The 27,160-nt window shown below is 38.0% G+C and overlaps 2 protein-coding genes and 1 long non-coding RNA gene across 4 annotated transcripts in view; 2 read left to right on the top strand and 1 right to left on the bottom strand.

Annotated features, from left to right (window-relative positions):
- LOC139967345 (uncharacterized) overlaps positions 1-9,034 on the top strand; it is a 13,173-nt gene extending 4,139 nt beyond the window's left edge. Inside the window, exon 2 of the mRNA XM_071971036.1 lies at positions 4,219-9,034. Coding sequence (XP_071827137.1) covers positions 4,258-6,201 — 1,944 coding nt within the window. The 5' untranslated portion in view covers positions 4,219-4,257 and the 3' untranslated portion in view covers positions 6,202-9,034. The remainder of the gene's footprint in view (positions 1-4,218) is intronic.
- Positions 9,035-9,092: 58 nt separating this feature from the next.
- On the bottom strand, positions 9,093-20,519 carry LOC139967346 (uncharacterized). 2 transcript variants are annotated; one of them, XR_011792976.1, is made up of 5 exons: positions 20,031-20,519; positions 18,803-18,966; positions 13,232-13,403; positions 12,449-12,609; positions 9,759-11,154 (listed from the first exon to the last, which is right to left on the bottom strand). It is a non-coding gene; the product is annotated as an uncharacterized lncRNA (long non-coding RNA). The 2 variants fall into 2 exon arrangements; XR_011792977.1 differs by lacking the exons at positions 9,759-11,154; positions 12,449-12,609; positions 13,232-13,403 and adding exons at positions 9,093-9,171; positions 9,589-9,737 and having other exon boundaries at positions 20,031-20,516.
- Positions 20,520-22,285: 1,766 nt separating this feature from the next.
- On the top strand, positions 22,286-26,999 carry LOC139967344 (ileal sodium/bile acid cotransporter-like). Its single transcript, XM_071971033.1, has 2 exons — positions 22,286-22,617; positions 24,047-26,999. The coding sequence occupies exon 2, from the start codon at positions 24,118-24,120 to the stop codon at positions 25,588-25,590; it is 1,473 nt and encodes a 490-aa protein (XP_071827134.1). The 5' UTR covers positions 22,286-22,617; positions 24,047-24,117; the 3' UTR covers positions 25,591-26,999.
- The last annotated feature ends 161 nt before the right edge of the window (positions 27,000-27,160 follow it).

The following is a 27,160-nucleotide window of genomic DNA, read 5'->3' as shown; positions in this document are numbered from 1 at the left end:
AATATCCAATTGACGTCCAGCACAGCCATTCATTAAGTTATTACTGGCTTTAATGTTAAGGGCTTCGATTATTTTTCTTTCACAGGTCCACAGACAAACCCTCAACTAAACTATCTCTTAAACAAGTAAAAACTAACTTCATAAGAAACGGATATCCTAAAATATTCGTGAACTCAACCATGAAACACACAATAATCACCCCTACTAGACCATCTGAAGATCAAAGAATTTACCTAAAAGTACCATTTGTGAACGAGAACATAAAACGGCAGACCCTGGCAACAATCAGCAGATCGGGCATTACAAATCTGAGAACACATTTCATGACAGGTAATCCATCAGCGAGTTTGTTTTCCGCGCCACGTGACAAACAGGGTTGCCCACCCAACTGTGACACCTGCGAAATCGCTGTAAAGAAGAATATCTGTTTAGCCAAAAACTGTGTCTACAAGATTAAATGCAATCTTTGCTCGTCTACATACATCGGCGAAACGGGATGCACCATTGGAACGAGAATAAAAGAACATCTACGTATGACTAAACAGACCATATACACTCATTTACAAACTCACAATATAAATCCGAAATCTGGAGAAAATACTCAATTGGCAAATCCTACATCACAACCTACCCAATATCAGTGAAAGAAAAATAATCGAAGCCCTTACCATTAAAGCCAGTAATAACTTAATGAATGGCTGTGCTGGACGTCAATTGGATATTTAAGCTTTTCACATCTTGCTGGTCCGTCTGTGCGCTCCGAATACAGTTTGTTCGCTGGTGCGTTTCAGCTCAGGGGAATTGGTTTTAAAGTTTTTTACTTATATACACGGAGTCGGTAGTTGCACCTCATTCCTCGATAAAGCCTTAACCGGCGAAATATTGGAACATACAACTTTGTATACTTTCTTACTGTGCTTGTTGAAGTCTCATTTTCTACATTTCATATATATATATATATATATGATAATTTAATAATATATAGGCCTATATATATAATTAACAGAATATATTTAAGCTCCGACTGAGAACGTGGATTTTATGAGAACGTGGCTTTTATTTTCGGACTGAGAACGTGTCGGACTGAAAACTCGTTTTTTTCGGACTGAAAACGTGTATTTTATTTTCGGACTGAAAACGTGTATTTTATTTTCGGACTGAAAACGTGTATTTTATTTTCGGACTGAAAACGTGTATTTTATTTTCGGACTGAAAACGTGTCGGACTGAAAACTCGTTTTTCGGACTGAGAACGTGTATTTTAGTTTCGGACTGAAAACGTGTCGGACTGAAAACTCGTTTTTTCGGACTAAAAACGTGTATTTTATTTTCGGACTGAAAACGTGTCGGAAGGCTGACAACGTGTACCCCAAGGTATGACAACATATGCTGTCAAATGTTATTCAGTTTCAAGTTGTATGATTTTAGAGACATATACATCATTCAGCTGAGTCCCTCAACAATTTCCAGACATTACATTGCTTACCGTGTCGGGTTCGCCCTGAAAGTAACATATAAGCTATTCCCTTTGTTTTTGGCGGAGTGATACCGACGATGAATTTGTTGGAAGCTCAGAGACAACTGTTCGAGCTATAACAGAAACGCCAACACCTCTGTTGTACACACACACAAAAAGGAGTCTATTCAAGGCCAGGTTGAACTATAAGATTACACTCACAGCAGTCGTAGGTCCAGCTGGATGTAAGTGGAGGTGTAAACCTTACACCCCTTCCATTTTCAACCCCCTCCCCCCAACCCACCTCCACACACAAATAATAGTAGTTATGGTCACAAACTTGCGTGTAGACCTTACATTACAGCTCTACTTTCCATAGCCAAATATGCCAAAAGAATAAACCTTTCACGGCTAAAATGTAAATACTTCTCTTATAGGATCTACCACTACATGGGAACAGGCAGTCAACGAAAGTCGATTTTTTTTTTTTAAATTGTCGAAATTAGAAGATTAAAATAGTTGAAGTTATAAAGCCGAAGTTTCGACAAATAATTTCAAATTTTGATTTTATGAAGCTGTTAATTCGCGAAGCAATTTGAGATATAGTATAAGTGAAATTCGATAGAATTTTAAATGGCAAATTTGTAGATAAAATGTTCCAATTTTCAACCTCTCATTTGGGCCACAGTAGCACTACAAAACCCTGCAGTGTTGTTTTAGATCTTGTTTTGATAGCTATATAAATATATATATATATATATATATATATATATATACATATATAAAGTATGGAAATAGTAATAAATAACCATGACAATATACAGGAAGCGGATTAAGGAGCAAAGAATCAGGAAAAGCGGATCATTTGCTACTTAATCCGCTTCCTGTCAAGCCTTCATTTTTTAGTAATATTTCCATCAATGGCACTCACACTTATCTAGCGTCATACTTTCATTTTGTACATTTCATTCCACTTCCAAGTATTGCTGACGAAGGTCAATTCCAAAATGGTAATTTACCGTGAACAACTACCCCTATTTTTCAAGCGTCGATAGTCCGCACGCTGTTCTGAGGAACTCACACACATATGGCAAGCCATGTGGGACAAACACCGCACAATATGTCAACGTATTAATTGGAATATATACGATTTTATTATTAGCCAATCATATGGCTTAAATATATCCGCATATTAATTCTTCGAATATATACACGTATTAATTCGAATATAGACACGTATTAAATAGAATATATATGGGGATTAAATCCAATTTATGCACGGATTAATTCGAATGTACACGAAAACACATTTCCGCTCTTGCTGTGTACATATATCACCGATGAATATTTTGGCGGGCTCGCGAGATCGCTTCAAAAATCGAAACTATACGCATGTACAACACATGTATATTCAATTAATACGCGTATATATTCGAATTAATACGCGGATATATTATGCGGTGTTTGTCCCACATGGCTTGCCATACACACACGCTATATTTCGAGCATATCATACACAATTACATTTTATGCGCTTTGTTTTCGATAGCATAGAACGTTGCTGGGCACGTTGAGCTCCAAAGATGAACTTATGAACTAAGTTGTAGTATAGTCCACCGTTCTCTTTTCTTGTTTGTTTTGTTTATGTAAATTAATACTAAATATTGTAAGTCGTTTGCGCCAATACCCAGCGATACTTGTGAGACCCTATAGATATAAATGATGGGAGCAAAGGTTGTTGTTCATCACAAGTTTTACTGTGCTGTTCATTAACTCTTGCCATCACAAATTTGGTAGTGCGGAGTCAGGGGTCTCGCAGGTGAGGTTACAAAATTATTTCATCAAAATCTGAACCAAAACAAAATAGAACGGTGGCTTTATGAGAACCATTCTGTTTTTAAGCACATAAGAGGATATAGCGTTTAGCCACCCAAGATAGAACCCTGCAGGAGCTTTGCACGAAAATCAGCAAGAGCACCCGATCTCTCAACCCGTGCAATCCCATTATACATTAATTAAGACCAATTGTATGGTCATAAGAACCACTCTATCTATGATTTGTGAAGAACAAGCATATGTCAATGACCAATCCTAGTGGTAAACCAGATACGTAACTATAGATAGATAGATAGATAGACAGACAGACAGATAAATAGACAGACAGATGGAACGATTGATAGATAGACGGACATACAGACGGACAGGCTGACCAGTCAGAATGATTGATAGATAGATAGAACACAGACAGACATGCAGATAGACCAGACAGATATAGACATACCAGACAGTTAGACGGACAGACAGATATACACAAAGACAGATAGATATATAGTTGATAGATAGACGGATATACAGATAGATCGATATAGAACAGACAGATAGAAAGATAGATAGATGGGACGGACATACAGATAGATAGATAAGACGGATAGACAGATAGATACATCGATCGATAGACAGATAGATAGACTCAGTGGATTGTAAAATCTATTTTCAAGCGACGACAAATGCTCCTGAGCATATAGGAACCCAAAGAACTAGCAGTACACAAACACAGTGGCATGAACATCAATCGTAGCATCATTAATAATCGTAGGGGTGTTTAGTGTCATGCAACAACCGTTGCTACCTCAGCAACACGCAATGCGAACGCTCCTTTAACAGGCTCAGGAGCATTTTCGACGCCTTGAAAATAGATTTTACAATCCACTGAGTCAATCTTGATGAATATTTATTTTCTCTTTTATGTTTTTGCTTTTTCAGACGCAATAGATAGCTATTACGTATCCTAATTCAACCGTCATGGCGAAGTTTACCAAAGTCAGTAGGTCGGACAGCATAGATGAATTGTTTCAGTGTCCGATCTGTTTGGACATTCTGAAGTCACCGAAAGTTTTACCATGCGGCCATGTCTTCTGTCTGCAATGCCTTAGGAAGGAGGAGGATAACCAGCCAAACAAATTTCTGAAATCGTGCCCTACTTGTCGAGCGGCACCTACTCCCAGATTAAAAGCGGAATTTTTACCCGGCGCTTATATGGCTGAACAGATGATGGAACGTATACCTCTCATGAAAGTCAATGGTGTTACAGATGACATCATTGATAAACTCGTTGACCTGATGTCAACTAGACAGGAGAAGAAGAAACAAGAAGAAAGAGAAGTGGAAAAGTTACTGGAAGAACAGAAAGAGGAAATAAAGGCAAATATCGAACAAGTTTCATTGAATCTACTACAAGGAGTCAGAGATACTCTTGAAGCACGCAAGGCAACATTGTTAAAGCAAGTCGAGCGAACTTACGAAGAGAAATTTAAGAGGCTTCGTAGGAACACTGAGAAAGCCGACGACCCATCGATGATAAAATCTTGGCTATGGGGAAGCATCAATCAAGAACCGCCAACGTCGGAATCCTTGTTGCGGGTTCTTCCGTCGGACGTCTACGAGTTAGGTAAGCAATTCAGTCCAGAACATTCCAGCGATGGCATTCTAGAATCTCTGGATCCAGACGGGGTCATAAGTAGTGTACCTCGCCATAAGAAATGCAACCGTATCGTCAGACAAGAATGTTTGAACGCAGTTGAGGCTCAGCTAGCGGAATACGGTCCCAAAGAACTGTCATCTCGATTGAGTGAGACTCCCCTGGTCAATAATCCTCCAAATTCAACTGATACTTCCCTCGAGCTTCCCGTCTCTGTTTCAGCGAGAACTACCTGTCCGTTCATCACTCAAGAAAAAGACTATCCTAACATAGTTGAAGTCACTGTGCAACACTGGAAGAAAGATCTACGCAACAGAGGGTATGTTTTGGCTACGGGGTCCTCTATTCGAAGTCGAACTACATCGGCACCAACGAAAGTCCCCGTGACTTCCATCCGGCAACGCATGTCATCTCTTTCAACATCGGCAAAGTCAAGAGAGCAGTCTTATAGCTTGCAACTGACACTAAAACAAGAAAAAGGGTACGCTTCATTGAAAGCGATGAGGTTGCACGTGAATCAGGACTTCATATCGATAGCTACCGAAGATGAGGATAAAACTGATATGAGAGTCTTCACTACCAGTGATACAAGACGCCGCCGACAACTTCTAAGTTCTAAGATGTCATCAAGAAGAGCTAACGCCGTCGTAGCAATTATGACGTTGTCCAACTTTAACGGTTGGTGCATGCTCTTTCAAAAGCTTCTCCTCATGTTTGACCACAATGGCCGCATGAATTTAGAGCACCCGTTAGTCGAGACCAGTATCATTTGTGCAGAAGCTCACAGACAGGATCAATTTATTGCCGTAAATAACGTATGCGAGGTAGTTCTCATTTCCGTGGCTGGTAATGAATTTGGAATGAAGCCTCTGCAATCTGAAGCAGTCTTATTTCCTGGTGGAAGATATTTTGATGTGGCCACTCTAAATGATGCTCTATTCATTGCACATACAGAAGATGAAAGTCGTAATGGAAACATTATCTGTTGTACTGGATTAGAGTCAGAAGAATTACTCCAGAAAAACAGAGCTATAAATCCTCCCTCTGGATTTGCTGAGGTAAGCCATCCGACTAGTATCTGTTGTAATGGCAAAGGTTCACTATTCGCCCTATGGCGAGACCAAGACAATCGCAAAGGTACCATTATAGAGTACCGGATCGACGACCCACTATCTTTGCCAGATATCGCCATGGAAAATGCTGACAAAATCTATACTATCACTTGTTCTCACCAAGGTGATTTGATAACAGCTTCTTTGAACATGTAGATATTTAGTAGCGTTCAACTGAGTTAAGATACCCAGTTTGCATTCCATGATTTGGACAGAGTAGCTTTAATTTGAGATAATAATATGTGCACAGGGGGTAGGAAGCTTCCAAAAAGTGTGGGGGGGGGGGCTCAACATCATGGGGGCCCTTTCGCTTCCCAGAGCCACCACTCGTTATGCTATAAACCGATACACACCGGCTTTATCACTTAAATACATATGATGTGTTAGAAAGCTATCAATACCATTATGGTGCGCTGCAACATTGATTTTTTATTTATTTATTGAGATTATTTATTGTTAACCGTGCTACAAAAAGACATGGGATACCATATTAAAAATAGCATGAAGGCCTACAGACCATGGATAAATAATTAAATAAAATATCAAATTAAAAAATGATTAAGATACCCAAAAGACAGTTCTTCATCAACTCGGGGGCACATTTTATTTGCCAGAAGGGCAAATTTGCTATTTTGGAAAAAGTTGGGGGCCCATCCCCCTGGCTGCGAATATTTTTTTCCCAAACTGAACTGACACTGAAATTATTTCCTCGATTCTGATTGGCTCTCAGCGAGCCAATAGGTTTCCGTACGTATAGGTTATAAGGCTATATACAACTAGTTAACCAGTCAAACTTAGACACAGACATATCGTCAAATGCCTTTTTGTGTACACGCACTGGCTTGCACAGTCGCTCGCCGTCTTCGTGGCCACTGCATATTCGATTAGGCCTGATATGATTCATTGACTGAATACATTTTTAACTTATGATTATAACTAACTCCGAATGTACACAAACACCTCGTTCATATGTACATAGGCTACATGTATACAATTACAAATGCACTGTTTTATTGTGTTGTACACTATACACAGTACAATAGGCTACATTACATTTGTTGTGTAGAGCGGGGTCAATCGAGTAAACAAACGATCGAGGACTGCCTATAATGGGCGCAGTAGTTGGGAATAGTTGCTTCATTGTGTTAAGAACACTTTATACTTTCGTTTATATATACCTACCAAAAGTTCTGGAAAGTTGTTTATGTGAATATGTTGAATTTGTTCGTGTTGATCATACTGATATCGACAGAGTATGGAGGGATCCATGTTGAATACTAAAGTATATCACGTGCTCGCTGAGACCCAATTAGAATCGAGGAAATAAATTCAGTGTCAGTTCAGTTTGGGAAAGAAACATTCGCCCCTCCGGCTCCCACCCCTGTATGTGATTACATAAGAAAGCTAACGTTGTGAAGGTAACATAAACAGTCCACATGAGAAGTAAATATAGTGACATGATAAATAAATGCAGTCAATTGATAATTAAGTACACTCACATGATAAATAAATAACCCAAATAACAAGATAACCAGGGAAAACAAAAGAAGGCTTTAATTGGAAATCATCATCATTTTTAACCAGTACACAATGTAATAACTTGTGTTCGGTGCGAAAAATGAAACCGCGAACGGGTCACCGCAAAGCAGGTCCGTAGCTGAAATTCTGAGTTGGGGAAAAGTTGAGTACAGTAATTTTGTGTCCCTGGGGGCGGTCCTATCACAATGTCCAAAAAGGCAAGTTATAGGTTATTGATTTCACCACGGCTAACCATACCTAAATCCTAATTTCCTATCATTTAACCTTGTACCTGTAGAGCAAAAATAGTTGGAGACTTTGAACTTTTGTGTTATAACATTTAGTCTACATACAGCTGTTTCTTCTCTGGTTTTTAGCTCCATAAATGACATTCGTTATCGTTCAACATTTCGTCTTCTTTTTTAATTAGAAGTCCTGATTTATGGACGCTGCTTTTGCTTAAATATATGTTATTAACTTCTTATATCTTTTTCATTAAAATGATATAATCAAATGTATTTGTACTATAATTTAATCTAGTTTTAATTGCTCCAATATGAGACATTTACTCAATAATTATAATTTTACCGGTGCTGTGGCCGAGTTGATAAAGGCGGTGGAAGTTAAATGCAAAGAGGCTAGTTTGCAATCGGGAGATTCGGGGTCCGATCCCCGGCCGGGTCATACCAAGGTCGGTTAACCATTCAAGATATCGCTACGCTGCGGTTTTCCCCGTCTGAAATGACTTTCTAAATTGAAAAGTTGTCAAATTTGAGTTTTAAAACGGATTAAATTGGAATCCATGCGTCGTGAAAGTTGTAATTAATAATCCCTTGCTATCTGTTCGGTAATTTTGCGCAGTGCATAGCACAGTATATATAAATATGCCTATATCGTTATTTTTATCACAGAGAAATATATATCTATCTATATATATATATATATATATATATATATATATATATATGTGTGTGTGTATATATATATATATATATATACATATAGATATATATATATATATATTTATAAATGTATGGGTATTTTGCAGTTATCTCCAGCAATGAGTACAGTTAATTGATTCAATCCGTTGAATATTATGTTCGATTCGTGCCAGCCCACAGTGTCATTGTTGGTCATTCATATGTATATGCGAGTTTTTTTTATTCTTGATATATCAGTATTATTATTATTATTTTCACAGATCATTACGATCTTAGCATATCTCTTACAAATTTGTAGAAAGTTTTGCAATATGGTTTTAGAAGTCACCAGAAGGCACCATAGTCATTCCTCGGATATTATTTCGTGAATACCTCGGCTTAAATCTCTCCTTCTGCACGAGTTGTTTTAATGATTTCGTTCTTGTTATTGCATGGTGGTGGAGCTGTTATTTTTGTTGTTGAAGTAGCCATCATTGTTATGCTTGAAGAATAGAATGACAAGTTAAATATTAAAGGAATTGTGACCTTCAGTTTTCTCTTTTCACTTTGCGTTACCTATCTTTGTTGTGTTTTGCTATTGAGTATGGCTTGGTTGGTCCAAGTGCCAGGATATATATGGCTGCATGGCTGAGGAGTTCTCCAAGAAAGCATCAATACTACATCCACTCTGTAAAGCAGACAACACAACAGCACAGTAAAAAATTATAAGAAATGAAACCTACAAAATGCAATATTTAAGTTCAAGTAATGGTAAAACTGTTCTGCATTTAAGCTCATCAGTACTAGCTGGCTAAAAGAGTCAGAAGTTTGCAATAGTACATCCAGACAGTTCACACAGTTATTATGGTGCACTGCTTCATCATATCTTTGTACTGCAGAAGAATTGTTCACAGAAATATTTTAAGTACAATGGTCACCAAATCTGGTGCCTCAGAAACAGGAAGAACTAAACTTCTGACCAGGCGCGTAGCCAGAGGGGGGGGGGGGCGGGCGAAGGGGGCAACCGCCCCCCCCCCCTTGAGCATATTTTTTTTTATTATATCGCTAGTAATTTTAAAATAGAAAATGCTTAGATGCAACTTACAAGTGTCATTTCCAGCGATCTGGGAGGTATTTTTGGCCAACATTTTCTTGTACGCTTCGTGCCAACCCATGGTGATGCTATGCTTGGATAGTTTGCCAACAGGCTTCACCCCAGGCCCCTGGCATAACACTGCAAACACAGTGCATTGGCTAATGTAGAGAAAATGGAGGGCCATTCCCCCACCCTCTGCCCCCTAAGCCCCATTGTGATGGCCATGAATGAAGCAAATTTTCATTTGTATAGACAAATGGCATTCCAGTAATAAAGGTTTGTTGTTTCTTATTATGAATGTTTCTTATTGGACAAAAGTGGTTCAAATTAGAAAAGACATATTAGAACGATATCCTCTTCAAAAGAGCTGCAAACATACAGGAAACAAAACAAAGCCAAACAAGGGAAAGAATAAAGCAAATAGGACAGAGCAGGTTGCAATATGCTAGACTTTTTGTCTCATCAAGTTTCTCACACTTTAAATATGTCATTCTTGTAGAGAAAAGTTTGTTCAAAGAAAGTTAATATAGTAAAAATCAAGACATGAAATTGGATGATAGTCATGCACAAACACAATATTCTGAATCTATATCAGACTGGGCAAAGAGTGAAAAATGATTATACATGGGATCAGGGAGGTAGGAGCCGGGTTGGGGGGGGGCACTGTCTGTACATGCTATTTTTAAAATGGCATCCCATATCTTTTTATAGCACGTTTAACAATTAACAATCTCAATAAATAGTATTGATAACATACTAACACATCATACATCATATTTAAGTGATATGGCCGGTGTGTATCGGTTTATAGCATATCGAGTGGTGGTTGTGGAATGAGAAAATGTCCCTCTGATTTTGTGTGCCCACCCCCACTTCCTACCCCCTGCATGGGGAAATTTAACTGGAATGATGACTCTCCCTTTGTAGCTCTGATGCAACTAAAGATAATCCATGCTTTATAGAGCATCCTTCAAGCAGGGAGGTATTGCTTGATTAGAATGATATACTACTGTCACGCTTCTTCAAACAATATGTACTTAATATGTACCTATATAATGCTTTAATGTGCAACTTGATACCGTCAAGAGTTTAATCTTGATTGTAAATTACAAATAAAATAGCTGATTCTCATGTATCCAACGGGTTTTTCGTTAAGACTTACACAGAAATCCATAACAACAAAAGTTACAAGAGGAAGAAGAATATGGTCGGTTATATGTTTTACTATGACAACTTATCTTGAACACAATTTCCAGAACCAAGAAACACGCCTTCTTATTTGTTATTTAATGAAGTAATGAGGTGATAAAGAATTTCGAGCGTCACATCCCTTCAACTTGAACTGCAAATATATGGATTTCCACCGAACGACTGGCAGTGAAAAGTCAATGGCCTGTCTTTGCTTAAAGGTATAGCAGCCGACGAAATTTTCTCTCATGATATGTTAGAGTAAAAGACAAGATTATTGTCGGTAACAAGTTAACTGCTAAGAAAATCATCTAGACATGTCTTCTGTTAACCTCATACATACTCCCTCCATTAGTGGTCAGGGATGAGATATCAGTACAACCAAATCTGTGCAAAATAAAAGTTGAAAGCAATATTATGAGTAGTGAATGCCACACTGTAAGTCATATATAAAATAAATTATCATCTTGAAAGGTTATGTGTAAGCTCCACTACAAAGATAATTAACATTCACCATGTTGGTTAAGTGTAGACTGTATAGTGTACAACTGAACTATGCTTAGGCATTGAGTTAATTGGATTATTTTTTATTGTGACACCTACATGTTTATGGGATTACTGGCTCCATTATTTTAATTGGAGATTGCATGTCATAATTTTGGCGCTATATTGTACAGTTCACTACCAAACCTGAAAAGTTTTAACCACATGAGCCAATACAACATTTGTGACATATTAATTAAATTTAATATCAGAAATTTATCACATCAGTATAAGCTAGGATACAACAGAAGTTTGATGCCTTTTGGTGCTCTATTGATGTATGTGTGCATGGTATGACTGTTTAATGCCGATCAAACATTAATTGTCCTGAATCAGGATCCATGGGGGTTCAAAACACCCTCTATATGACCCAAATGCAAAAACAAATAATGCTAGCTTACCATTATTATAGTAAAATGTACTATTATACATCATTTTGCATCAAGTAACCTAAACATTGCCTTATTTTGCCGAAGAAAAAGGGGTCCCTCTCCCAGGTTTCAGGAAATATCCCCTCACCACACACACAAACACATTTGGCAGTTTTCCACAACGGACCTAACAGAGAAATGGTACCAAAACTCAGTTGATACATTATCTCTCTTATCTTGTCAAAATTCCTGTCAAAACAGCCAAGTAGTAATAAGTTCACACTCTCTAAACAGAAAAGTTCCCTGTGGTTACAATATCAAACTGTCCAACACCTTTTTGAAAAACAACACACAATAGGTGGTGTCTAGCTGTGGAATGTGGTCTTAATTATTTACTCATCGTTTGTTTGAACAAATAAATTGTGTTTGCTCTTAGGGGATGTAAATCAAATGAGACAATTGTCAGGCCATATGCTACTTAAGAACCAGAGGTGGAACCTTTGCAAGTAAATACAGGAACAAAAACTATGTACATATAAACTTGTTAATGGGGACTTAACCTGCAAAGATTTACAGTACACTTTCTCGGTTCTCATCAACCTTCGTGACCTTTCTGTATGCTTAATACCCATTTGGAAATAATTTATACTCAAACACAGCATTCTGCCACGCACTACAAGTTATTTGCATGGTACAAATAACAGATATGATGCCATTCATATTGGAACTAACTACAGAAAATTATTCACTTTTTAAGACATGCTTACCTCATCATCACATCAGTAATGCAATAAGAAGTTGATGCTGCAGTCTTGGCAGGCACTGCCTTAGTCTCAGGCCACTTTGAATAGAAGTCAGACAGTGTTATTATGCACAGTCGCTTGGCAGCTGTCACTGGTAGAGGACCAATAAGATCTACACCAATTACCTGTTAAGAAAGAAGACAGCATTTAGGTGCTAATTTCAAAAACATTTACAAGTTGCAGGCTTTGCCTTGACTGTTGTTCTATTCCATTGCTTCATTCTGTACACAGATCTAGATCAAAACAGTGGGATATCTGATCGAAACAGGGTGTTGGTGGATTTAGGCCAATTATTTTTACCTTGCAAACATGAAAATGTAACTTACACCATACTGTACCATATATTTATATTCTCAATTATATTTACAATTATATGCCTATATTGATGGTTGCTCTGCAGTTAGGCCAGAGTGTGGCTTAAAGGTATGCTGTATAGGCCCTAAATTTTCACTAAGGACAAAATTCTTTAAGTATGTTTATTTCCCTGGAGGAAATTTTCCTCACTGGGACATTCAATCATCTTGTGTCATCATTTAGAATGTCCGGCACAAATTAAAGGGTTATTACCCCCAGGAAAGTACTTTTTGAAAACTTCTAGCAATTAAAGTGGCCAAAATTTAGGGCCAATACAGACTACCTTTAAACTTGTAAATGTTGAATTTGTCCAGAAAGAGTGACATTAACTATACTAAACCTTCACTGCATACTGCGGACATCCTGTGCAATTAAAACAGATTGAGAATTTACCTGTTTCCATAATCCAGTTACAGGAATGCTATGGAGACTTGTTCGTAGGTCTATGCAGGACAATGACGCTTTGACATCCTGTTGAACATAACTTGTTACATCAACATTGATAGTTTTCCAATAGAATCTAGATATAGTCTGTTGTCTGGTTTATCTATGCAAAGATGAACACCTTCAAAGAGATAAGAAAATTCATGATCAAGGAGATATCATGTTTTTTTGCCCCCCCCCCCCCAAAAAAAACCCCAAAAACAAACACACACAAATATATGGGCTGCAGGATTGGTAGTTCTAGCTGAAGTGCCTTAAAATTGAATTACAACTCTATATCGGTGTTTGAAATGGAATATTCCCATTATTGTACATATTGCATGGCCACTATTTGGGTCTATAGATATTTAAGGAGTTTTCTTCTGCAGTGAGGTTTGGCATGTAGAGAATATGCCACACCTAATAAAGTACTATCAGGCCGTCAATATCTGTTCTTACCAACCAAAATTAATGAACGTGAATTTGTTATGTACAGTATTAGTGCCACTTTCCTCTAGAAGTAGGCTAGGCTATATGCTATAGTCCAATAATTGCATTTTATAGTGTCCCATGCATGCAAACCAAACTAGCTCTGTAAGCTTTATATCTGTTGTTATCTTTTATGATAGGCAGGGTGATAAAGGGTAGAAATTTATAGTAATTTTCACAAAGATTTGTTAAGACAATTGGGTAAACAAAACGAAAAGAAATAGGCCCTATTAAGAACTTTATTCATGCACTTACAACTTTGCTCAAGCATACAACTGATTATAATGTTGCATAAGCAATTGCTTGACTTTTGCGAATGAGTTTTTACAACTAACCAAACATGGTAAAAGAATTTTATGATTTGTGCACCAATCAGTCCTAGAGGCCTGGTTATAGTTTAACTGTGGAATGGCCGTTCGACATTTAACAACCAATACCATATTGTGTATCCTATACTGTAAGTTACAGACATTACCTTATGGATGTCACTAGTCAGTATGAGCTGCCTCGATTTGGGCGAGTTGAGAAGCCCTAGATAGCAAAACTTGCCTTCAATTTTGGTATGCAAGAGTTCCATTTTCAGCCAGTCTGAAAGACTGACTTTGTCTCCGTAAGATCCTTCTCTGTTTTATTCTTGTAAACCCACTTGGATAGCTCTCATCTCTTAGAATATTCGCAATTTGTCTCACGTTTTCTGCTAGCTTTTCCATTTTTAGTTGTCGCACGACTTTCCTGCTAAATATACGGAAGCCGAAATGCGACAGTTTGCTAATAATACGGATACTGCCAGAGTCCATTACTAATTAAATTTTTGCTACTCGAACGTACATGCTAATGCGGACATAGTGTTCAGGGGGACACACTTTACAACAAAATATGCGACCAACAAATAATGTCCCCCCTCGTTTCATCATAGCATAAACTGTCCTGGGAGACAGTCTGTACCAACTGGCCTTGTACAAAAGTCCGGGAGACTAAATGTACTGGTAAATTCAGTATAAACTGTCCCAGTGGGACTGGGACAGGATATACTGAATATGGAATATTTCCGACAGTTTGTACTGCTACACAGGCATATAGGTCAGTGTGCAACTGTAGCAGGTTATAGATTACATAATCATATCAAACTTTTACAATTACAGCAATGCTATACTTGGGGCCAATACTGCTGATCTTTGAGGAGCTGCTAGCAGTGCGATGTTCACCTAAATCCTCCCTGCATAATAAATTAACACAAATTATCAAACCTTTTCAAACTGAATGAGAAAGTCCACTGCTTGAAAGGCATTGAAGACGCGCCCCAAACCGCTCTCTTTAGCTGGACCTGAGATGTCCATCGCTGTATCGTTTGCACACTGTGCTGTGGGTATTGACCGCAGCTGTATGTACTGACTGTAGACAAGTGTCTAATTACCGAAGGTAGCAAGCTGTGTGCGTATTTTCTGGGATCGATGGTGGTGTCTAACACTTCTGTTACACCTCATTCAAAACTAGGTCAGATTACCGGCATTAGACGTTTCTTTTTGCGCGAGTCTTCACACCCTTTAATTACTGGCAAGTTTGACACTCCAGCTTGTACGTCCATGGTTTGCAGGTGTTAACAGACATAGCACCAGCAGTATGGTAGCGGTCTCTGTGTCCAAGCTTAAGAAATTTAAATGAATAGGTAGTAATTAAAGAGACATGGCACTAAGTGTTCAGTTCAATGATCTTTTTTGTTGTTTGGAATTTATCAACCACAAGCTGCAAAACTAACCAGAATGAAAACATTTCATGGTTCCTTGCTGCTGTTCATTAGTTCCATTCATAGGGAAATTTCTAACAAAGCCCTAATACAACAACAGTAATTTATGCTCACAAACTTTTGTTGCCAAAGTAATGCTAAGCCCTGATATCAATTGCAACACACATCAGTGTGTGAAGACTATCTACCATTATCATCATACCAAGTTTGACGAAATTCCGACTAGTAATAGTAGCCAAGTAATTGCAATTTGGAGTATTTCACGTTTGACCCCATGACCTCATTAATATTCATGAAATGAGCACCAAAATCAACAGGGTTAATCTACTTACTATGGGCCACCCACTCACCAAGTATGGTAATGATTGGTCATTCCCTTGTTGAGTTATTGTGCATACAAACTTTTCATAACGAAATAATGCTAGGCCCCCCCCCCCCTATAAACATGCATGATATCAATTGCAACACACATCAGTGTGTGGAGACTATCTACCAATATCATACCAAGTTTGACGAAATTCCAATAAATAGTAGCCAAGTTATTGCAACTTGGGAGTTTTTCACGTTTGACCTGTGACCTCATTAATATTTTTTAACTTTGACCTCGTATAACTTCGCACACGAAGGTCACACGGGGGTCAACCTATTGACATTTATGATCAGAAGGCACCTTTGACATCTGAAAATAGCATCGAAACTGTAAAAATCCCCAAAACACGAAAAGGTCACCAGAGGTCAAATTGAGGTCAAGGGTCACCCAGATGCGGGTCGACAACTGGATTACATTGAAGCAACTCCCAACCTTAACGGACAGTTCGTTCTCAAGTTATCACAAAATACTAGTTTTTATCATTAATTGACCTTTGGTGACCTCGGATCACATGACCGTTAAGTTTGAAAATATTCCCCTATACCATTTGCAACTTGTCCCAAAATATCAACCGTGTCACACCTTGGAACTGAGAGTTATTGCATTAAATGTCTGAAAATTAACTTTGACCTCGTATAACTCCGCACACGAAGGTCACACGGGGGTCAACCCATTGACATTTATGATCAGAAGGTATCTTTGACATCTGAAAATAGCATCGAAACTGTAAAAATCCCCAAAACATGAAAAGGTCACCAGAGGTCAAATTGAGGTCAAGGGTCACCCAGATGCGGGTCGACAATTGGATTACATTGAAGCAACTCCCAACCCTAACGGACAATTCATTCTCAAGTTATCGCAAAAATACTAGTTTTTTATCATTAATTGACCTTTGGTGACCTCGGATCACATGACCGTTAAGTTTGAAAATATTCCCCTATACCATTTGCAACTTGTCCCAAAATATCAACTGTGTCACACCTTGGAACTGGAAATTATTGCACTAAATGTCTGAAAATTTACTTTGACCTCATATAACTTCACACACAAAGGTCACCTGGGGTACACCTATTGACATTTTTGATTGGTGAGATGTGAATATAGCATCAAAACTGTAAAAATTCAAACATTTTTTTCTTTGCCCATTTTCTCACCCAAAATACTAGTTTTTTAACATTAATTGACCTTTGATGACCTCGGATCACATGACCGTTAAGTTTGAAAATATTCCTCTATACCATTTGCAACTTGTCCCAAAATATCAACCTTGTTACACCTTGGCCCTGGGAGTTATTGCATTAAATGTCTGAAAATTAACTTTGACCTTGTATAACTTTACACACAAAGGTCACCCGGGTGTCAACCCATTGACATTTTTGATCGGAAGGTACCTTTGATATCCAAATCTAGCATCAAAACCAAACATTTTCTTTTTCGCCCGTTTTCTCCCAAACTAAGCACATTTTTTCTAATGTGACCTTTGACCTTTTGACCTTGGTTTCAAATGTAGTTTGATCTGCTGATTCCAAAAATCAACACGATAAGTCTTTACAGCCATCCTAACTCCGACCGAAAACTTTGACCCCTTATAAGTTCGCACACAAAGGTCACACGGGGGTCAACCTATCGATATTTATGATCGGAAGGTACCTTTGACATCTGAAAATAGCATCGAAACTGTAAAAATCCCCAAAACATGAAAAGGTCACCAGAGGTCAAATTGAGGTCAAGGGTCACCCAGATGTGGGTCGACAATTGGATTACACTGAAGCAACTCCCAACCCTAACGGACAATTCGTTCTCAAGTTATCGCAAAAAAACTAGTTTTTTAACATTAATTGACCTTTGGTGACCTCACATCACATGACCGTTAAGTTTCAAAATGTTTCCCTAACCAGTTCACAACTTGTCCCAAAATATCAACCTTGTCGCACATTGGCACTGGGAGTTATTGCAGTTTTAGTATTTTGGGTTTTTGGACCATAACTGACCTTTGGTGACCTTTGTGGGCACCAAAAACAATAGGGTTCATCTACTCACTATGGGCCACCCACCCACCAAGTTTGATCATGATCAGTCAATCCCTTGTTGAGTTATCGTGCATACAAGCTTAAGCGTCACACACACACACACACACACACACACACGCATACATACACACACACACACGCCAACCTGAATACATAGGTTCCTTTGCTTTTAGCAAGGAACCAAAAATTTACATGTGGAGTTAGATTAAGATTTTTTATGCATAACCTAATAAACTGAGGTAGTAAGGGAAAGCTTGCAAATTTAACCGCCGATCATCCCCAGCCAGCCGGCAGCACTTCTGCTCATTATGCAGCCTGCATATCGCTCACGCTTGAGTGCACACATCCACAGACCCTCCCCATGAGCAATGAGCACCCAGTTCCCAACAGAGAAGCGCTGCTATTGTTTGCAAACAAAAGCTGTACTTGGCTTTTCCTGGTCTGTGGATTTCACTTAACATTAGCACTCTGAACCACAGTAGCAGGAAATTTATTTCAAGAATGAGTTGAAGTCATGATTCACCGTTTTCGTATTGTAATGTGTCAAAATACTTCTTTCCTGTTCAAATATGAATCTCATTCACTATCACTGATCCATCTTTTTTACCTTAGTTTCCAACCAAACATTTCATGAAGAAGTAAATAGTTTTACCAAGTGTTGTGTATTTTTAATTAATAATGTAAGACTTCTTTACAAATATATGACAAAAAACCCAGAACCCATCAACTGAAATAGAAACCACACTTGTTTGCTTTCTCCCAAATTTCCCTTTATTTTATTCATGTATTTTTTTATGTGTGTGGATAAAATCACCACCGAAAACGAATATATTAAGTTGCAGGTTTCCAATGAATGGTATTAAGCTCTCCTCAACATTACAAGAAATGTTTAAATGAGTGATTAATACCTCAGTGGCCTCATCTGTTGTTGCTTCTGTTTCCCTTAACCTTTTCATGGGAGGTGCAGAACTGGTGGAGGGTAGTTTAACATGATCTTGAGAATCCTCCTCCTCAGAAAGTACATCAGTATCTGAATTGCTGTCTATTTTAACCCTTGCAGCTGCTGGAGATACTAAAGGAAAGAAAATATGCTGTTAAGCACATAGCTTTATATAGCTAGAGATAGGTGAACACATTTCTTGTAATGAATAGGAATGTGCATTTATAACCGGTCAAATTTTTCAACCGTTTAACCAACAATCAATCTTACAACCACACAAAAAAAAAATGGCAATTAATGTAACACGTTGATTTCAAAACTTCACAGAACTAGTCATAAGAATCAGACATAAAAACTGCTGCTGGCAGTGCATTTAAGCCTTATCTGTTTGCTGTACTTGCATATATACCCTCACTACATGAGACATTACTTTCAATCTTCTATGTTTTTACCTGTGGGAATCGCCTAAACTATTGAAAACAATACAACGCTGATGAACTGCAGTCAAAATTCAACTTTCAACCCTTGTTATCTTGACCATATGATCGTGACTGCCACTGTATAAACTATGCTTACACACAACTCACAATGTGGTATGAAAACTGAACAGCATTCCCAAATGAAATGCTGGGGATCAAGGACGGCCGATCTGAGGTTTTATCCACCAAACGAGGCGAAATCATCCGACAAATGTCACTTTTGAGGGACCTCTGGGATTTTCTCTGTGACAAAAGGCATGGCCAACTAACCTTTGAACAGGGCTAGGCTACATGTATTATATTCGAGACTATGGAGTATAGGCCTATGGTATCCCAGTATCGTTTCACATTTTATTAGTAAAATGGAAAGGAATAATCTAATTATAATTTATAAGTGATACATAATAGTGATACACAGCTCTGTTCAATGGCAAGTAGTAAACTTCCACCTCTATAGGCATACGCAATGATATACGTTACACATGATCTAGTAATTACTAGGCCTAGGCTTTGGGCCTTGGCTATAGGGGCTTCGGTAACAATTAGCCTAGGCCTAAGTTACGCAGTAGACTTATGTATGTAGTGTTAGGTATCTGCCTGAAGTAATGTTGTAAACTTGTAATGTATTCTTCCCTCGCCTCCGTAGATTGCCTATCCTTTCCAAGAGAATGTTAAACATATAGGCTATACACAGATTATATCCAAAAGAATGTATACCGGTTTCGATCAAATCTCTGAATTCCTTGAATACGACAACCTTCCTTGTTTGATTTCGAAATTAACGAATTGTTAGCATTTTGCCCCCTTCGTTTGCACATTGTCGTCTGCTTTGCCCGACTTTGGCTGTTTCAGCTTCGCCGACGATATCGATATGATAATTACTGCCACTGCTATGGACCAATTAGGAGTCCCGGTTTCTATGACATATTTGTGTTTACGCGGTAAGGAGAGAAACTTGAAAACGGATTGGCTGAAACTTCTACCTGTACGAGGTTGAAGGTCAGATTGTATTCTCTTTGGTGTCAAATCAACACCATATTCAACACCGACAAGCTATATCCAAAATGTTAACATCGGAGGTTTTGTAGAATCGCTTGTCGTAGAATTTTGTAGAAGAATTGATCATGCTAATTACCGACAGCCAGACGACGATCTTCAGACTAGCGAGGGCTGCTCTATGGGGCTGGCTGCTACACAGCTAACAAATCTAATATGCAATTTTGAGTTGCCCCCAAGGTAATAGCACGGAATTTGATTTCTAGGCCATATATCCCACTGTGTCACACGGCCTATAAGGTGCCATATGCCGTTCAGTGCCTTGATGGTGATCAGATCAGAAGGATCTTGTTCTTTGCTTTATCGGCAGCCAATCATGACACTGGATGATCGGTCTGATAATGCTCACGCGGCACGACGTGAACACGGGCTGGATAAGTCGGGCTGCGATGTTTTACATTAGCTGAACCCTCCTCAACTTTTTCGGGCCAACCAAACAAAATAGATTAATTTAGATGTTACGAAGACATGCATCAACCTGGCAGCATGCTTTTGCGTCAGGAACTGGTGTATATCTGTCCGATTTTTTTTATGCCAACCACGCATAGCGCTCTGACATTTATGTATTTTAGATCCTCCTGCAAGCAGGACCTCGCGAAGACGCCATCATTAGCTTAACAAAGCAAATTCAAGGTAAACAACAGGGAAGGCAAATTCAGTAATGAAAATGATCATAATCATAATAATTAACAACCAACTTGTATAGCGCAAAGCTCTTTACAACACCACCAAAACTATATAAAACAACAAACAGTAATAAGAAATACAAGAAAGATCCAAATGAGAAACAAAGTAAGAAAGTGAGAAAACTAACAAAGGACATGGACCGTAATACTCAGCGAGGGTATCCATGATGTAATTAGAATGAAGATAATGTAATATGAAGATTCTCTTCAAAACGATATCATTTTTTTCCTCTGTTGATAAATATTAAGAAGAGTACAAACTTGTTTTTTTCTTCATCTCAATTGTAATGATTGTCTCAATAACTGTGCTGTTGCCAGATGCCTTCACGAAATATCCTCAAATTAAAGGTGACAAATTCATGTATTATTCACCATACGAAGTGTTACGAGGATTTGGTTTCGACCTACGATGAAGACAATCAAACATTTTGTTAAACAATCCACTTCCGCCACATTAATATCCCTTTAAAAGCCATACAAATGTCTATTTTATTGTCAATTATGGTTGGTTTGTATCCAATTTCCCTCCACATGCAAAAGTCATACTATTGTTGTTTACTTGTACCATTTGTTTCTTACTACACACACACGCACATACACACATATAAATATATGGCTAAGATCATGTGTAGTATATATCTGTTCCCTTTCGAGGGGAATGGTGATGCACACCCGACGATGATCACACAGTCACAGTCCCGATGCATATATATATGTATATATATATATATATATATATATATATATATATATATATATATATATATATATATATATATATGTTGCACTTTGACCAACTTTTAAGACAGTAAACTTCGTTTCGCTATCACACACAACTAACAGTCAAATAGTAATATAAAGTAATTGCGTGCGACAGACAGAACACTTGAATCACCACTTTGTTACCAAGGTTTTTTAGCTTAAATTTACCCATAAAAAACTAGCTACAAACTTCTAAAAAGATTCTTACGCAACAAGAACATGAGAAACAATCGAATAAACTGTTGTTGAAAAAAGGACTTAGAAAGAATAATAAAAGGACGACAAAATAAGACTTGGTTTTATTTGCTCAATGAAACTCTTAAGAAAACTGTTTGACTTCGTGCAGCACGACCACAGGCTGTATGGATTTAATCACTCTCTTTCTTATATTTTAAAATGACATTACATTTCGTCAAGCAATTAAAACCTGTTTCAGGTCTCGCAGATCCATTGTGTTTCAGTAAACAAAACGAGCCTAACCTTTTCCTTCACAGACAAACAACGTAAAAGTCACGCAGCAAACACAGTTAGGGAAAGAAAAACAAAAGAACAATAGGTAGAGAAAAAAAAAGTATGACGCTCGGAGAGAGGATATGCATGGTGACTGTATCGGTCCATCTTATAGGGGTAGCGAAGGGTTTCGATTTGCACTGTTAAGCTCGAAGACCTCCCCATTGGTAAAAGGCAACACATCTCGTTGTCAAGTTACTCCGGCTACCCAGAATAAAATTCTCTCTCAGCAAACTTCAGCAGACGGCAGAGAAAAACGCAAGATTCCATTAAATGAGTCTCCAATCTGAGTAAGTTTATTTTTTCTCTCCCTAAAGGGTGTCTTTCTCTGCTAATGAATTTATTTATATATATATATATATATATAAATATATATATATATATATATATATATATATATATATATATATATATATATATATATATATATATATATAATATATATATTCGACAGAAAAGAAAAACACGGAACTTCACTAAGGCTTATAGTTACTTTTATCGATCAAATACTATAGAAATGATTGAAATTTGAGACAAACTCTATAAATTAGAAACATAATTCAATTTTTTGTAACCACAGATGTTTTATAATTAAATTGAGAACTATCGAATCAAGTGTGTATTATGTTAAACGGCATGGACCAACATCGCCGGCCTCTTCTTCAGAATATATCTCTGCGATTAGGTGATCTTTGTTAATCCTCTAATGCTCAGAGATCAGCTGGAGATTAGATGATATTCGATAAAAAGATAAAATGAGATTGTAGAGCTTCCAAAGACTATTACTATATTGCTATATTTTCTGTATTTTTATTGAGCTGTAATGTTTCGATGAAATAGTTAAAACCAAGATAGGTTTGAAAAAAAGAAGCAAATGGGGGAGGGGGTGGGGTGCGGGGGGGGGAGGTGGGGATGCGGGAGGGGGAAATGGTTTCGTATAATATTATTATACCTAAATGTGCTATTGTTGCATTTAGCCTTTATACTCAACGTACTTTCTTGTGTGCGCAACGTTATCAATAATTCGTACGCGAGTCGACTTTATCATTATAATTTTAGAAGATAAATAACTTCAAATGTAAAAAAAGCTGCCTTATTTAAAACTACTTACAGTGGTCTACTTCCTATTTTTTTGGGGGGGGGGGGGGAAACGCACACACACAAATAGCTTACCTATTTCTCTTAATAACTACCGGCCTTTACAACAAGCTAAACTAGTTATAAAGCTATCGGAAAAGGCAAAGGTCATTACAGAGACACAAAACGAAGTTGTTTGACCACACGCATGCATAAAACTACTTATATATATATTTCCGTTCTGTGAAAATTTAATAGATCTTTGGTAATTTGTTATTTGATTATAACTGCAGGCCTTTACAACAAGCTAAACTAGTTATAAAGCAATCGGAAAAGGCCAAAACGAAGTTGTTTGACCGCATGTAGAAAAGTACTTATGTATTATTTCCGTTCTGTGATATTTTCATAGAAATACCTTGATCATACTTAACCTAATTTTTGCACTAAGGAAAGATGTGTGTAGTACACGGGTCTATGGCTTACGTTATGACACTTCTGTAACAGCTATGCAACTATATAGTGTCCATCACGTATTTATGTTTTATCTTTCGGCTGACGGGCTTACTACTTCGTATATCATTTTCATATTTTTTCCCCCCGAAATGATGAAATTAATTTTGCTCTCGTTTTCTCTTCGTGTAGCTCTGTCTGTCTGTCTGTCTGTGTGAGACTGTTTGCTCGTCTGTCATAGTCAAGAACGAAGGCTATCGAAAATGACCAACAACTACCTTCTCCCGATTTTGTGTTTCACCTTTCTCCTGGCCTCCGTTTCCGCTCAGAATCGGCTAACACCGGACGATCGTGATTACCAGCTGGAAGTAACATTCGATGTGATAAATGGATCCCTTCTTTTAAGCGAAGGCGATGTTGCCTCAGTAAATGCCACCGTCCAACGGTTTACCGGTGAGAGGCCAATCGCGATTATCGTTAGAAGTTCCAGCGAAGCAGTATTTACGGTGACCGTTCAAGATGGCGTGGGATATATTCTGGAACCGGGCAACGATTTACCGTTCACATTTCAACTCGATATCAACGCACACAGTATCGGTATTGAGGGTTTAGAGATGGTGGCGGCGGAGGAGAGGATTGAGCAAGACGGTATCGTGGAGATAACGGACGAGAACCCTACCGTTGTTGCTAGCATAGTAGTCAAGGTGAAACTCGTGGAGACGTTGATCGGGACGATTATACAATATGGCGTCATAGCTGTATTGATCCTCTGGTTCTGTGTATTAGGATCGACATTAGAACTAGATGAAGTATTGGAACGGATAAAGAAACCATGGGGTGTTATTGTCGGAGTCATAGCCCAATTCACCATCATGCCTCCCCTGGCACTGGCTTTAACAATCCTGCTAGGTCTGGACAGCGCTACGTCTCTGGGACTAATCTTGATCGGCACTTGTCCGGGTGGTAACCTCAGCAACACCCTAAGCGTTATTCTCGGTCTGGACTATGCGTTAAGCGTAACGATGACTGTTACGACTAACATTCTAGCGTTGGGTATGATGCCTCTGAACATGTTTCTCTACACGAGACCTGTAGCTGGGGATGACATCAGCCTTCAGGTACCATACATTGAGCTGATCATACAACTCATCTTGATCCTCGGGCCGTTTCTTGTAGGGATTTTCTTAGGTTACAAGTTTCCAAAATACAAAGAATTTGCAACAAAGTGGTTGAAGAGCCTAGCAGTTGTCATTCTGATTGGTCTTCTGGCACTCGACTTTCCGTTTCGTTTGTACGTTTTCCGATCTAGTTGGGAGATCTATGTGGCAGCAATAGCCCTTCCTCTGATAGGTACAGCTTTAGGCGCAATCGTGGCCAAGCTCGTCTGCGTGAAAACTAAATCTGCTCTCACGATTGGCTTAGAGACGGGTATACAGAATGCGCTATTGGCAGCGGGGATATTAGTAATATTTTATCCAGCACCGGAGGGAGATTTGGCGGTTCGTACGGCGTACCTCGCCGTAATATTCACAACCGCGATTGGTGCCATTGCAGGAGCCATTAACTTCATAGTTCAACGTCATCGGGGAAAGAACGAAGAGGATCTGAATATTAACGTTGACGTTGAACTGAATAATGACGTCAAATCGACCGTTGACGTCATAGATGACGTAAATACAACGGCAAAAAATAACAACGGAATTGATAACCCCACATTTGACGGGCCTTCTGCTTGATGAGCATGGAGAAGTAGCCTCATAATTATGGAAACGCAAAATCTCCCCAAAATGAAGCAGCGGCTCAAAAGAGTCTAAATAATGGACATTGGTCATAAATTTCGGAAGTTTTCCGTCCAACAAAAATCAAAGCCCTATATATAAATATGCAGCCGCTAATGCCTTTAATGTTACAATGTTACAATAGGTCACGTGGACCTACAAGGTCCGTATCTTAAATGACAACTGATCATCCAATTCACATCCGTGCCGATAAGGAGCTAAATTGTAAGCGTCAACTCACCAACCCTACCCGTACTTCTGCTGTAATATATAAAGGTTAGGTTTTTTTTTCCAATGTTAGACATAGGAACGATATATCGTTACAGTGTTGTGAGAATGTAAATATGATTTATTTTTTCTTCCTTTAGTTTACAAGATAGAACTTTATGAATACTTATAGTTTATCTCGTAAAACAGACTCGTAGACAAATTGAGGTTTGTATTTAAAATTCTATATTATAATTCTGCATAGCATAGCATATATAAATGTGCCTATTTCGTTATTATTACCATAGAGAAATATATATATATATATAAACAGACAGACACACACACACACATACACACACACACACACACATATATATATATATATATATATATATCATACATATCTGTGTGTGTGTATGTGTGTGGTTGTATTATGCAGCCTACATTTGTATATTCATCAGTATTAAGTTTGTTTTCAGTATTAAGTCTGTGTCTTTGAAACGTTATTTTCACTCTTCTCAGTTACAATTTCAAACGTTTTTCTCGTACAAAGACTCGTCGACATTATGAGGTTAATATGTAAAAAATTCATGTATTCTACAGACGGTATTCATATCTTCTTTTCTATAACGTTCAATGAGATTTATACCTTAAAAACGTAATTTATTTCTTAATGTGCGAAGGCCTACAAGTTGGTGTACATTTAAATTAAGCATACAGTGATAAAATGAGGTTTGTTTTTGCAGATAAGAAAGTGTATCGCAACGCGTGTCCAGTTAGAGTGTTGTCAGAGGGTCATAAAACTCTATATCTGTATATATAACGTTTTTCCACTGTCTTTTCGTTAACTTAGAGAGGCTATGCATAAATAAACACAGGGATTTTTATTCGCAATTTACATTTGTAGGGGATGGCGGAAGGATGCGGGGGGGGGGGGGACGACCCTAATTCAGCCAAATAGGTAGGCCTACCGTATAAATTGTCTTTATTTTATTGAATTGTTTATATTCCTTGACAGATGCGGGTTTAGCTAATACTGATTCTAGCATATTTTACTATTTTGATAAATTTTTGGTTAGTCTTATCTTCTTTGTTCTTGAGATGTATCTTCGCATGTTCTAATTTTACTTGGAGGATTAAAGAAGATTCTAAACAAAGCACAATTCCTAATGTTCTTACGGAATTTCAAGAACGCGTATAAATCTCTGCTCATCATCGGGTATGTCTTTACAACTGATGCTGGTTAGGTTGGGAAACATGATAGTCTTTGGTAAAAAAAAATAAATAAATAAAAAATAAAAAACTGTGGGACATGGAT

This window comes from Apostichopus japonicus, chromosome 5 (genome assembly GCF_037975245.1).
Source record: "Apostichopus japonicus isolate 1M-3 chromosome 5, ASM3797524v1, whole genome shotgun sequence".
NCBI classification, from domain to species: Eukaryota; Metazoa; Echinodermata; class Holothuroidea; order Aspidochirotida; family Stichopodidae; genus Apostichopus; species Apostichopus japonicus.
The sequence above is the reverse complement of the archived record's forward strand: the minus strand, read 5'-3'. Positions and strand labels throughout refer to the sequence as shown.